At 44.4% G+C, this 14,055-nt stretch overlaps 1 protein-coding gene across 2 annotated transcripts in view; it reads right to left on the bottom strand.

Moving 5' to 3' along the window:
- PHACTR1 (phosphatase and actin regulator 1) overlaps positions 1 to 13,631 on the bottom strand; it is a 373,767-nt gene extending 360,136 nt beyond the window's left edge. For both annotated transcript variants that reach the window (XM_056854193.1, XM_056854194.1), the window contains exons 1-2: positions 13,564 to 13,631; positions 781 to 927 (exon numbers count right to left, since the gene is read on the bottom strand). In XM_056854193.1, the coding sequence (XP_056710171.1) occupies positions 781 to 927; positions 13,564 to 13,624 (208 nt within the window). In that variant the 5' untranslated portion in view covers positions 13,625 to 13,631. The remainder of the gene's footprint in view (positions 1 to 780; positions 928 to 13,563) is intronic.
- Positions 13,632 to 14,055: the final 424 nt, after the last annotated feature.

Here is a 14,055-nt window from a genome sequence, read left to right as displayed (position 1 = left end):
GAAACAGGAGCTGGGCAAACCCAGTAAGGTTTGCAATCTGAAAGACGGCAGGTGGGTTGGGAGGAAGAACGCAGAGCTCAAATACAGAATATTGTCCAATAGTGTGCAGGGTTGGGGGGGGGGGACCAGAGGACTGGGCTTTGAGGGAGACAGGAAATATGTGTGAGCTGCCAGATCCTCCCTGGCCACTGGCAGGGGACGGGTGGGTAGGGTCGCCAGCTCCAGGTTGGGAAACTCCTGGAGATTTGGGGATGGAGCCCGAGGACAGGGGCCTCCCCGGTATATAATGCCACCCTCCAAAGCATCCCATTCCCTCCAGGGGGAACTGAGCTCTGTAGTCTGGAGATGAGCTGTGATTGGGAGGGGGGGAGGGAAATCCCCTCCCGCTCCCACCTGGAGGCTGGCATCCTTAGCCCACCTGGAGGCTGGCATCCTTAGTGGGGAGGCTGGGAAGGACGCCAGAAGGGGGTGATGTTTTTTTTGGGGGGGGGTTCTTGAAGAAAGCCGCCCTCTTTTAAGGAGCCAGGGCTGGCCTGCCTGGAGGGGAGGGGGGGCGTCTCATGCCCAACTTTGAGGTCACCTTCCCCCCCACCCCAAGCCCTGCAGCTGCAGCGAGGGGTCCCCCCACAAGCCTCCTCCTCGCCCCCCCTGCTCTGCCTGCTACGCCCATTCCTGCAGCACAAGACCCCCCCCCCCGAAGCCGGCAGACACAAAGAGGGTGGGGGGGTTGAGTGATGGGAGCATCCCCCGCGGGGCGGGGCGGGGCCGGGCGCCACTCACCTGCCTGCAGGTGGAAGGAGATCCTGGCCTCGGCCAGGTAGGGGGTGTCGCTCTTGGAGCGGACTCTGCGGATGGGCCTCCGGTCCACGTCCTCCTCGGAAGATGCCGCCATCAAGGTGGGGACCGGGAGCAGGGTCGCCCGGCGCGCTGCAGGGGGGGGAGAGGCCGGGGGTCCAGGAGGAGGAGGAGGAGGAGGAGGGGAGAGGGCGCACACGCGTCCGGAGAGGGAGGGGGGAGGAGAGAGGGAGAGTCCGGCGGGGAGGGGGAGGGGGAGAGGGGCGGGGGGAGGAAGGGGGGAGAGAGAAGGAAAACCCGTTAAGGATCTCTGGACTGGAGCAGAGCTGCTCTGGGAGACCCGCCCCTCCCTCCCTCCCTCCCTGCAGAACCAGAGGGTCGTCCCCCCACCCACCCCCAGCGCCGGATTTACGTATAAGCGAACCCCTCCAACACTAGAGATCTGCTGCTCAAGATCAATTGATCAAGGAGCTTCTAAGGGATAAAAGGAAAGTATAAGCTAAAGAAGCTATAGCTTAGCGCCCCCCCCCCTGGATTTGCATTTCCAAAAACACCTGGATTTGCATTTCCAAAATATAAGATAAAAAAAACAAATAAAATAATAAACCTACATACAGCAAACAGTGTTTGCATTAGGAATAAAAAATCATGTTCAGTCAGAGCTTGATAATTATTTCGCTGTTAATGTACTGCTTCTCAATGGTATTTCAGTTCGACAATTACTTTGGGGAAATACATATTTTGTTATGTGCCCCGTTAAGGATCTCTGGACTGGAGCAGAGTTGCTCTGGGAGACCTGCCCCTCCCTCCGTCCCTTCCTCCCTCCGTCCCTGCAGAACCAGAGGGTCGTCCCCCCCCCCCCACCCAGTGCCAGATTTATGTATAAGCTAAAGAAGCTATAGCTTAGGGCCCCACTCTCTTGGGGGGGGGGCAAAAAAATTAAAGGAAAAAAAACCTGGATGTACATGTCCAAAATATAAGATACAAAAACCAATAAAATAAAACCTACATACAGCCGCAGTGTTTGCATTATTAAGTTTGTTATGAATAAAAAATCATGTTAAGTTAGGGCTTGATAATTATTTCGCTATTAATATCCTTCTTCTTAATTGTATTTCAGTTCAACAAATACTTTGGGAAAATACAGCGGGTCGCCGTGTCAGTCTGTCTGCAGTAGTAGAAAAGGGCAAGAGTCCAGTAGCACCTTCAAGACGAACAAAAATATTTTCCGGTAGGGTATGAGCTTTCGTGAGCCACAGCTCACAGGTGTCTGAAGAAGTGAGCTGTGGCTCACGAAAGCTCATACCCTACCGGAAAATATTTTTGTTAGTCTTTAAGGTGCTACTGGACTCTTGCCCTTTGGTAAAATACATATTTTGTTATGTGCAGAGCTCAAATACAGAATATTATCCAATAGGCTTTAGATACCTATTAGGTCCATAAATTACCATATAGCATATATTCAACACAAAAAACAGCGACAATTTGTTGTTGACAAAGGACGGCTGGACATATACAGGGCCCCATTACCTTCAATAGCTTAGGGCCTCATCAAACCTAAATCCGGCCCTGGTCCCCACCCTCCACCCCCCACATGGGATCTTGCAGAGACCAACAAGGCATTCGAACCAAGCCCGGCCTGTCGCCATCCACGCAACAACAGCCATAAGAGGAGTTGACCTTCCCCAGCCCAATGCATTTGCAAAGCTTTGTTTTATTCGGATGTGTGTTCAAGAGAGAGAGGGGGGTTCTGTGTTTCCTAAAAAGCAAATCTCCAGATGGAGGAGGGTGTGTGTGTGTGTGACTGACTGTTGAGGGGAAATGAGCTTGCTAGGCTTTCCCCCCCTCCTTTAATGCAGAGCATCCTGGGATTCAGGTTCTTGTTTTACAAAATGCCCAGAAGCTGGGGGGGCGTTGCGGGACTGTGGGTAGCACCATTCACCCAATAAACTCCCAAAACTAACGTGGATCAGCCTATGTTAATCATTCTAGACAATGATGATTTGCCACCAGCAAAGCACAGGCACACTGCAAGAGTTTTAGCTGCTTATTTCAGAACAGGTGTGTGATTCCTTACCTCTCAAGCTTCTAGTTTTGTGCACCTTTCCGCTCTACCAGTTTCTCTCTCACAGTTTCCCTTGTCTGGTTGGATTCTAACTCTTCAGTGGCCTACACACCCATCCAAGTAGGGTCTCCAAGAAGGGGACAGGGGGAAGGACAGTATTCTGGAAGCCTGGTCATCCTAGGGGCCCATGACAAGAAAACAAGCCATATAGCTTATCATATGGCTTGTTTTCTTGTGTTTGGAAGGTCTGGGTGGTGTATGGGGAGCCCAGACTTCCTCCTACACCACAATTGGTGTGCTTTTCTACTTTGGTCGCTCCCTCTTGCTGATCTTAACACCCTAAGCAGCAAAAACAAGGCATGCCAAACACCTTGCTGCCTTCTCCATCTCCTATGATATTAGGGCAATTCAGCCAATCACTGCCAGAGGATTCATCACCACAAACCAGAGTCAGTGGCTAGGGTGTCACACTACTATCTGGGAGACCCAGGTTCAAATTCCCAGTCTGCCATGAAAACTCACTGGGTGACTTTGGGTCAGTCACTCTTTCTCACCTTAATCCAGGGGTGAGGAACATCAAGCCCGGGGGCCGTATAAGGCCCGCAAAGTCATTTGGTCTGGCCCTTCATGGGTCCTGGAAGATCTCTAACTCAGAAGGATCTAAGACTGGCGATCCACCCCCTCCCGCGGACAGGAACAGCCTCTATTCAAGGCGGATGTGAGTTTGTTTTGCCAAGAAAAGGAACCTTTTTCCCCCTTGCAGAAGTCGTTAGCTATGGAGCTGCTAGGACCGCCCAAGAAACAGTGTTAACCCTTTCCCACCCGGGCCATGGAGAAACATATTCCCCCTGTACTACAAGAGGGCTGGGGGCGGAAGTGGCGACAATGGAGGGGTTAAAGAGGGCAGAGTCAGAATGCATTGGGGGGGGGGCAGTTCTTAGCCAGCGTGTCCTCATTTCACCCCTGCAGGCAGAGGTAGCAGGAGCTGGCTGTAGAATTTAGCCCCAACCATGTGGAGCAGGAGCAACTCCAGTATGTGGCTGGATGGCTACACCCGGCTGGTGCAACAGACCATCCTGTGCCACCAGGTGGGCGAATGCGCCTCCGGTTAGATGCCTGCCTGCTTGCCTGTGCCGGGGGGGTGTCATCTGGGGCAGCTGCCTGCTTGGGGCTTGGTTGTCTAATTTTTAAGTTGATAATTTTGTATGGCCCGCGAATGATGTTATAAATATTCAAATGGCCCTTGACGGAAAAAAGGTTCCCCACCCCTGCCTTAATCCACCTCACAGGGTTGAGAAAATAAAGTGGAGGAAGGGAGAATGATGCTGTGAGCAACTTTGGGCTCCCGCTGGAGGGAAAAGCAGGGTACCCACTTCAAAATGCACAAATAAATTCCACCAGGCCCCTTAGTGCATTGCAATACAGATAGCTCATGTAAGCTAGCCATGGTATGACTACATTAATAACTTCAGAATAAGATACAAGTTTACTTTTTGGGTCATTCGTGGAAGTGCTCCTCCTGCCCAAATTGGAATATTCATAATAGAAATTATAATGCTGATTTCAAGCCTAACAAAACATTTGCGCCAAGACTTGTAATTTGTGGCAGCTCTTTCTGTTTCCTACTGGCAGGATTTCCAGCCTAAAATGGTTTTACTTACTATGTGTTGTGAATCCACAAACCAAAATCTTGAACTTTGAAAATACTGAGAAAAATCTGCTTTGGGTGTCTATAGTTGATAGAAACCTGAGACACCTGGCAACACCCATAAAGAAGCGTGCATCTCTTTTGTGTTTAAAAAGGCCTCCGAGTTTCAGAGAAAACAGATTTCTTTGGGCGTATTTCGAACAAGCTATTCACTGGGGCTCACTGGCAGACAAATTTTAATTGATGTAGCAATGATGCTAATTGAGAAGAGGTTTCTTTTAATCCTCTGCCTTTTATTTTCATGAGGACAGAAACGGGGCTCATTAAATAATTGTCCGTTTTCGCACAATAAATCTGTTCCAGCTCCTCCTCTCATTTTAAAATTTCTAAACACAGGTAAATAAGTCACAGTTGGTTTTGTAGGAGAGACTTTATTAAAGAACAGATATCTGTGTAGATTCTGGAACATATTTCAGAGATCTTTTCTTTTCCCCCAACTCAGGTTTAAATTACTACTCTCCAGTGTTCATACCTGTAAATTGTAGGTTCATTAGATGCTACTGTCTAAATTGTGAGAGAAAATCAAACTGGTAAATTCTTTTTCTTATTTCGTGTTTACAGTGTATTCACTATATTAATCAAATTACGAGGAATGTATCACCAAGATATTAAAGAGATGAAATTAACTGGAACTCATATAAAATGGGGGAGAAGGGGAGAGAAACACTGAGATGAATATTATGGGGTATTCTTTTTCATGGTGACTTGACATGTTCTTCCTGAACAAATAAATACATTGAGTGGGTGATGGCACTACATTATGCTGGTTTTGCAAAGCTGCAGTGATCTAGACCGTTTAGCAGAAAATAAATACTGTGGAAAGTGGTATTTTCACAGACTAGATATTTAACTGAGTAGCGCCTGAGAACAGCAAAATGGAGCTGATGTTCCCAACTCAGCTATATAGCCCCTTGGTGGTCTTAGGCAAAATGCTCTCACTCTCACTTTAAAATCCCTGTCTATAAAACCAGAAGAACATTTAGGGCTACTGAATTGGATGCCATGAAAAAATTCTGTGTGCCCAATAGGATTGCCAGCCTCCAGGTGGTAGCTGGAGATCTCCCACTATTACAACTGATCTCCAGGTGACTGAGATCAGTTCACCTAGAGAAAATGGCCTCTAGGTGACTCTATCGTATTATACTCCATTGAAGCCCCTCCCCTCTCCAAACCCCACCCTCCTCAGGCTCCACCCCCAAAACCTCCAGGTATTTCTTAACCCGGAGCTGGCAACCCTGGTGCACAATAGTCCTTGTACACACGCTAAAAGTAATTCTAATTGTCAGTTTGTGCTAAGTGAAAGCGATTGCACCATGTGCACAGGATAAAATGTAAGGTATTTCTCCTGATTTCCTGACCTGGATAGCCCAGGCCAGCCTGTTCTCATCAGATCTCAGAAGCTATGCAGAATTGGCCCAGTTTAATAATTGGTTGGGAAACCACCAAGGAATACCAGGGTCTCTACACAGAGGCAGGCAATGGCAAACCACCTCTGAAAGTCTCTTGCCTTGAAAATCAAACAGGGTTATCATAAGTTGGCTGCGACTTGACGGCAAAAAAACCCAAACAAATCTTCTAATACAAATTGCAATTTCAAATTATACAGTCATGTAACCCTCTGCTGTACATTCCACTGCACCACTTGCACATAATTATTTTATTAAAAATTGTATTGATGCGCAAAGTGTTGCTGTAAATCTTGTGCAAGTGGAATGAGTTGTGCATCACTGGAGCCAAGCCACTGTGAGCATGGCTGAAGCAGTGATTTCTGTAAATGCTCCTTTTTGAAAAAGTGTGTGTGTGTGTGTGTGTGTGTAAAGTGCCTTCAAGTCGCAGCCGACTTATGGCGACCCCTTTTGGGGTTTTCATGGCAAGAGACTAACAGAGGTGGTTTGCCAGTGCCTTCCTCTGCACAGCAACCCTGGTATTCCTTGGTGGTCTCCCATCCAAATACTAACCAGGGCTGACCCTGCTTAGCTTCTGAGATCTGACAAGATCAGGCTAGCCTGGGCCATCCAGGTCAGGGCTTGAAAAAGTATACATGTAAATAATACAAAAAGAAAAGACTACCACACAAAGAAACACAAAACGGGAGAGAGAGGGAAGGTTCGACAAACAGACTCACATATACACACAAACAAGTTTAGGGAACATTTTCTTTTTAAAAAATCCAAAGTATTTTATGTTTAGAATTGACCCAGTCTAGGATTCCAGTTCCTCTTGATTTGCCACCCTCTTTGTGAAAACATGGTCAATATATTGACAATACACAACAGTGGCCTGTAGACATTTAGCTGTGGAAGCAATTTATTCTCAAAATGTGTCATAGAAACATTTGAGATTTCTAAGGTCATTCAAGACTTATTGGCAACTCTCTTAGCCTGTGCAAAAGAATTGTTACTAACAAAGGAATATCAAGCTGTTTCAGCAAGGCTTACTAAGAAGTGGGTAGGCACATAATGTATCAGTGTGTACCATAAGCACACAAAGGATCCGTTTTTGAAAATATCTCCATGGTGGCATCCTGAACATTTTTAGTTGGAACTAATTCTCATTGGTCCAGATAAGTCTGAAATGCTGTTGGTTGACAATAAGGAGCCAGCATATTTGAGATGGGGCTGTTACTTACAGGTCTTGGGATGGAGGCACCAAACTCAAAGGTAGCCTGGTGAAGTTGCTGTGCCGGTGATCTGGCTACTGTGCACTGCATCTTTGCAGAACGTACTACAATACTCTGTATGGATATACCTTTGAAGACCAGTCAGACGGTTCAATTGGGTCAAAACAAAGCACCAAAAGTACTTGTAGGCATGTACTACACGTCCCATATTTTGCCAGCTCTAAAAGATCTTCAAGAGCTAGTGTGGTATAGTGGTTAAAGTGTTGTATTAGGACCTTGGAAACCCAGGTTCAAATCCTCATTCATACCATGGAAACTTGCCGGGTGACCTTGGGCCAGGCACATACTCTCAGCTCTGACCCTGGCTGGTATTTGGACAGGAGACCTTTAAGGAATACCAGGGGCATGATGCGGAGGCAAGGCAATGGCAAACCACCTCTGTTATTCTCTTGCCTTGAAAACCCTGTGGGGTTGCCATAAGTCAGCTGTGACTTGACAGCAAAAAAAGAGAAAGATCTTCATTGGCTGCTGCCTTGCGACAAAGAGAAAACAGGGAAAGGAAGACCTCAGAATGTCAGAAAAGCAAAGGTACACAGTACCAGAGGTCAGCAACAAGAATTCAAAGAAAAAAAGAATTTTGTAAAAAATGTGTATAGAATTTATGAAAAGTGAAATACAAAAATAAATATATTTGTGTCACAATATGACAGATAATTACTCAGTGCCCCAATAATGTGTGAAAATACTTAACAGCTATTTACAAAGTCACACTTCAAGAAATGAATTTACAGTAAGTGATGATTCCTAACAAAACTACTCCGAGTCACACAGCCAAATTACAAAGAGTTCTTCAACACAAACAAATAATTCTTCAATACAAATCTTCAGTACAAAGACAGGAATGCTGGCTGATGGTTCCTATTTCGATTTCTTCTTCAGTCCACACGGCCCATAGCTATTGAAGCCAACATTTTTCAGCAGAATTACAATATGAACAAGTCATCAACGAGAAGCATCCTGGTTCATGTCCTTGGGGCGATAAATGTTAAGTGTTTTGTGTGTGTTGGTAAATGTGGGAGATGCCACTGGGAAATAAAGAGTAAGAGGGAGAGAACACACCTGCCCTTTGCATTGCGTCAAAGTACTGGTCATTACCTATAAAGCTCTGGAAGGATTGAGACGTTGCCATTTGAAGGATCGCCTCCTCCCATGCAAGTGGTCCACCAGCTAAGATCATCCTCAGCAACGCCGCTATGTTCACCCTGACTTTCAGAAGTGAGATGGGTGAACAGCAGGGACAGGGTCTTGTCTGGTTGTACTGTCAAGACTGTTGGTAACTTTCCACAACAATTTACCCACATCTAAATCTGGTATTATTATTTATTTTTGCCAAGGAAAAGGATTTCCCAAGCCTTTGGGTAGTTGCGCTTTATATCTTGAAATGCTGGTGTTATCTCTACTGTGTTGTGGTTCTATTGATGATTTTAGATTTTATGCTTTTATGATGTTAACAATTTTGTGTTATTTTAGTGTGTTTTTTTAACCTGTTGCTTCTATATATTTCACGTATTTCATTCGCTATTTCCTTTTGTTTTTGTTGGCTTGCATCCTAAGAGAGTGGGATGCATTTCATGACCCAGTGAAACTCTATAGACACAGAGATAAATTGGCTTCATGTCGTTCCACAAAGAAGTATGACATGATGTGAAATGGGACTGCAGGGAAGGGCTGGTGTTGTAGCCACCAAAGAGAGTTTCTTCACTGTCCATGGGTCACTGGCAAGGCCAGGGCCAGAATTAAGAGCATGTAACCCAGTGGCTTGCACACTTGTGATGATGCCAGAGGGCCATATATTCAGAAAGAAAAACTGATGCTTGCTATGCACATGAGCCGAGGTATGGCACGAGAAGAGTATCATTCAAAGCTCAGACTGCCACTACGCTCCAACTTGAATGACCCCAGTCTTCTGTCCCACTGCTCCTGTGCCAAGCATGTGCCTGTGAAACAGCACATGATGTAAATTGCTTTATTTTTATTTGTAGGGTTGCCAGGTCCCTCTTATTCACCGGCGGGAGGTTTTGGGGCGGAGCCTGAGAAGGGCAGGGTTTGGGGAGGGGAGGGACTTCAATGCCATAGAGTCCAGTTGCCAAAGCGGCATTTTCTCCAGGTGAATTTTCTCCAGCTCTGTTGGCTGGAGATCAGTTGTGATAGCAGGATATCTCCAGCTAGTACCTGGAGGCTGGCAACCCTATTTATTTGTAATAATTTTTGCATTCTGAAGAGAACTAAGCGATCTACTAAATAATTTATTGCAGTTCTAAACAGAACTGAGTGATATATTCAAGCTTATTTGAATATGTAACAACATGCAAGTTCCCTTCATCTTTAGATTCCCTTCCAGGCCCTTCCACACATGGTTATTGGGGTAGGGCCCACTGACTCTCTGTTGTGCAGTGACAAAGTCCAAAACTTTGTGATTGTTCTAGATAGTGGTTCATATGAAAATAAGTGACATCTGTATTATGGCAGACCCTTATTTTCATAGAATCATAGAGTTGGAAGGGACCACCAGGGTCATCTAGTCCAACCCCCTGCACAATGCAGGAAATTAACAACTACCTCCCCCCACATCCCCAGTGACCCCAACCCTCCCTCCACCATGCAGGATCCCACAAGCAAAGCACTCCCGACAGATGGCCTTAAACATCCTCAAATTATCTATTTTAATCAGCTGACTGGGTTTAACATCTGATGTTTAAATGACTAAAATCACTTTAATCCTTGCTCAGGTTTAGTACAAATTTACACAAACCGGAGGCATTTCATTCACTGTGCCACCTGCTGGTGCAAAGAGAGACTTAACTGAAGAAATGCACCGAGGAGCAAAGTCAGTGAAATTAGAAATGAACATACTTGTTTTGAATCTGGTGTCACTGAGATATTTTCCAGTTAAGACAGAGGATAATACTAACAGTGAATTCAATATGAATCCAATACTGACAAATGGTCTTTGGATTCAGCATTTTCCTGCAAAAATAAGTTTTTGCAAACTGAAATTTGTGTAATCCCATGTATTCAATTTATTATACAGCTTTTATGTCTTTGCTGTTTAACTGTACAATCCAGTTTTATTGCACTGTTTGTATGTATTACACAGTTCAAGTGGGGCCCTGCAAAACTTGCAGGGGGGAATCTGATCTCCCCCTCGAAGGGGGGAATCCCCTCCCCCGCCATCGTGGTTTCAGGCCTCCTCCCCCCCAGCCCCACTCTCTCACCGGCTTGCCAAGTGGGGCCCCTCAAAACTCGCATGGGGGAATGCTATCTCTCCCTCCTGGGGGTGGGGGGGAATCCCATCTCCCCCTTGCAGGGTCCTCTAGTACTGCAAGACAAAATGCCTGGTTTGACAGTGAGTGTAGACAGTATCTTAGGAAAATTAGAGTTAAGCATCATCTTTTTAAATGTACCATCTCATTTGTTCACTTGGCAGACCTTATTTCATTGAAATATGTTTTTAGACTTCTGATAAAACATAAACAGGGATATGCTCCATGTAAGGAATAGAGGCTTCTTATCTCTGCCATTAATAACAATGAGACGCAGACGTTCTGGAATCTGGCTAATAATGGCCTAGCAGTGTCTAATATACCATCACGTATTGCTCCCACAATTTGGGAGCAATACTTTGCGGCTGTTTTTTTTTTTTTTTAAGATCCCTGGATTGAATGTAGAGAGGGTATTGATAGAATCTCCTTAAATTGATATATGGCCCCTCATTTCTCTGGAGGCAATAGGTTTCTTAATCAAAAAGATGCATTCAGGTAAGGTTAATCTTTCACGATGGAGCAATTTGTTGGCTTCCCTTTTTACGTAAGTCAGTGTTTCAGGAATGATTCTGCCAGTTTGAATACATGCAATAGTACTAGTCACTATACGTAAAAGGGGCTAAGACTGACCCGGCCAATTACCAGCCAATAAGCTGGCTCTCAACAATAGGTAAGGTATATACCACTTTCCTCTATCACAAGTTTTTGAACTGGATAGAATCAGATTCTATATTACATCCTGAACAAGCGGGTTTTAGAAGAGGTGTGTAAGCCCCTGACCACTGTCTAGTATTGCACTATCTAGCAGACAAATATTCCTCTTCCCGTAATGGTCATCTTTATGCAGCATTTATGGACCTTCGTGCAACATTTGATTCAACCCCACAACATCTCTGGGCAAAATTGGCTGAAATAATTTAGCCAATTTTGGCTAAAAGACTTATTTGACAAAATAATGATAAAGGATTGGGATGGTCAGGCAAAAAACTGAGACTGTATGGGTCAACTCATTCCTTTCTAAGAATATCTGTCAGAAAGACTAGGATTTGCTGCACATGCTCAGCATAGCGATTTGTATAGTGAAGGAAATGTTTTTTTTACATTCTGACTTATTCTTTCTTCTGCTTTATGTAAAATTTCTTTTTCCTCAGACTTGCAGTTTGAACAGCAAGAAACCAAATTCTACAGATTATTCAGACTGGAAAAAAAGAATGTCACATTATAGTTTCTTCTTTGCAACTGCTGTATATTTCAACCAAAAGCTTCACCATGATAATAGAATAGTAAAATAGAATCTGATTCGCCAAATAAACATAAACCGCAGCCTCTGTAAATGGGTGTCCCTCCTCTTTTCCTAAGATCTAAGAGGGAATTCCCAATATCATTCCTTCCAGCAACACAGATTTCTGCAACAGGATGGAATAGATATGCAGATTTTTTTTTTAGCTGTGAAAGCACTCTGCAGTTTCCTCTGAAGCATATGAAAAAGCTCAACCAGAAGAGTCGTAAATGACACAAGCCCCTCAAGCATTGTTGGTGGCAAGATGACATAACTTCTAGTTGCACTAGAAGTGATGTCATTCCACTGCTAGCAAGGTCCCCCCTGAGAGGTCAGTGTCCCACCAATCGCCAGCCCCATGCTGGCCACTCCACAGCCAGTGGAGGTTTGGGGGGGGGGGTTCTTCCTTGCTTTCATGTTGAGTATGTTGCTGTGATACTGGTTCTCAAATAATGTCCCAACACTTGGCTTGTATACTGGTTAGGTTTCTGGATTTAAGGTTGGGTATTTTGGTTATAGGTTTTTTTAAAAAATTTCCTATTAAGATTTTATTGTTTTCTACATAGGGCAGTAAATAAAATGATAACCAAACCACTACCATCCATCCTCCCTCACCCTCATCCCCAACCAAGACCATCAAGAAGAGAAGAAAAGAGAAAGAAAGCGCTGCACACATAGGCAGCTTGAGAGTAGAGATTTAAAGAAAAAGGGGAAGGTGAGAATAGGGCAGGGAGGTTAGGAGGCAGCAATATGGATCTACCTAAACAGGTAGGGGAGAAAGTAAAGCATCAGTGCTCAAAGGGATACAAGAAATCTTGCCAGATGGGGGTGAAGGTCTCAGGAGCTGTTCATCTGTTCTATTCAATTCTCTCCGTTATACAATGATCTAACATATCACTGACCTAAACACTTCCGGTGCTGTAATGTTATTCATTTGGCAATCAAGGCTATCCTTTGAATCTATAACCCATGATGTCTGGGAAGTCCCCATAGAACTGCTAGATGGCGTAAAGGTAAAGGTCCCCTGTGCAAACACCAGGTCATTCATCCTGACCCATGTGGTGACGTCACATCTCGACGTTTCCAAGGCAGACTGTTTACGGGGTGGTTTGCCAGTGCCTTCCCCAATCATCTTCCCTTTACCCCCAGCAAGCTTTCAGCATTCCAACGAAAAATCTTGGCCAACGAATCAAGATGTGTAAGAACTTTTATTAGCATCAACCAATAGATCACAAAACACTGCAGAAGCTTTTGAGTTTTCTTCATCATGTTGGATATTCAGTATAAAGAACAACAAAAAAGTGGGTTTGGGAGAATTGCCTCAGGGAGCGATGGCAAAGCTCTAAGTCTGCAGTTGTAGTATTAAAATGGAAGACAGGATGTGCTGTAGACTAAAATTGGATAGGATGATGAGACCCTTTGCACTTTTCTTTTGTATTATGCATTCAGCCCAACGAAGAGTTCTGGAAAAACGGAAACACTGAACACTCTTTTGTGATAATTTGGTTGGTCTTAATAAAAAGTATTGTATGACTTTCATTTTTTGGAATTTGTCCTAGGAGCAATTACACTTCTATGTCCATATAACATGTTACCACAATCCATTGCTTTAAGGGGGGGAATTGATTATTTATAATGCTACATAACTAATAACACTTAGCCTGTACCTCTCCAGTTCTGAGGTCCTACTACAAAAAGGAGTTTTCATTTATCACTCTGTCACTTTTCCTTGTGTATATCAACATAATTTCCCCCAGCTGCCATTTACATTACCTTGCGCTCCTTGACTGTAGAACAGTCGGTATGCAGCATCGACATCTAACAGGTAGTCCATCTTGAAAGGACTGTCCATCTTGGAGGGATTTCAATGCTAATACCTCTGTTTTCTTCAAGTTGGTACAGTCAATTTCCTGGGGAAAAAAGGAGAGAAAACCTACATATTGTGTAGAAATCTTATACCTAACCCCTTATAATCCCAGGGTTTCATATTTTTCCACTACGAAACCCTATGAATATGGAAAATTTTGATTTTTGCTTCTCTCAGTAGACCTTTAGCCAACTGTTGCATCCTACTTTCTTTTTAAAACTTAAGCTTTGGTATGCTTATCACACTAGACCTGTATGCAGTTTGACAACCCCTTAGGCACAAATGCTAATAAATGACAGCTTTATGGCACAGTACAAGGATTCCTTTTTCACCGAGTGACAGTATTCAATCATGTTGCGCTAGAGGTGAGTCAGCTCACTGAAAAAGAAAACGACTAT

This window comes from Euleptes europaea, chromosome 8 (assembly GCF_029931775.1).
Source record: "Euleptes europaea isolate rEulEur1 chromosome 8, rEulEur1.hap1, whole genome shotgun sequence".
NCBI lineage: Eukaryota > Metazoa > Chordata > Lepidosauria > Squamata > Sphaerodactylidae > Euleptes > Euleptes europaea.
The sequence above is the reverse complement of the archived record's forward strand: the minus strand, read 5'-3'. Positions and strand labels throughout refer to the sequence as shown.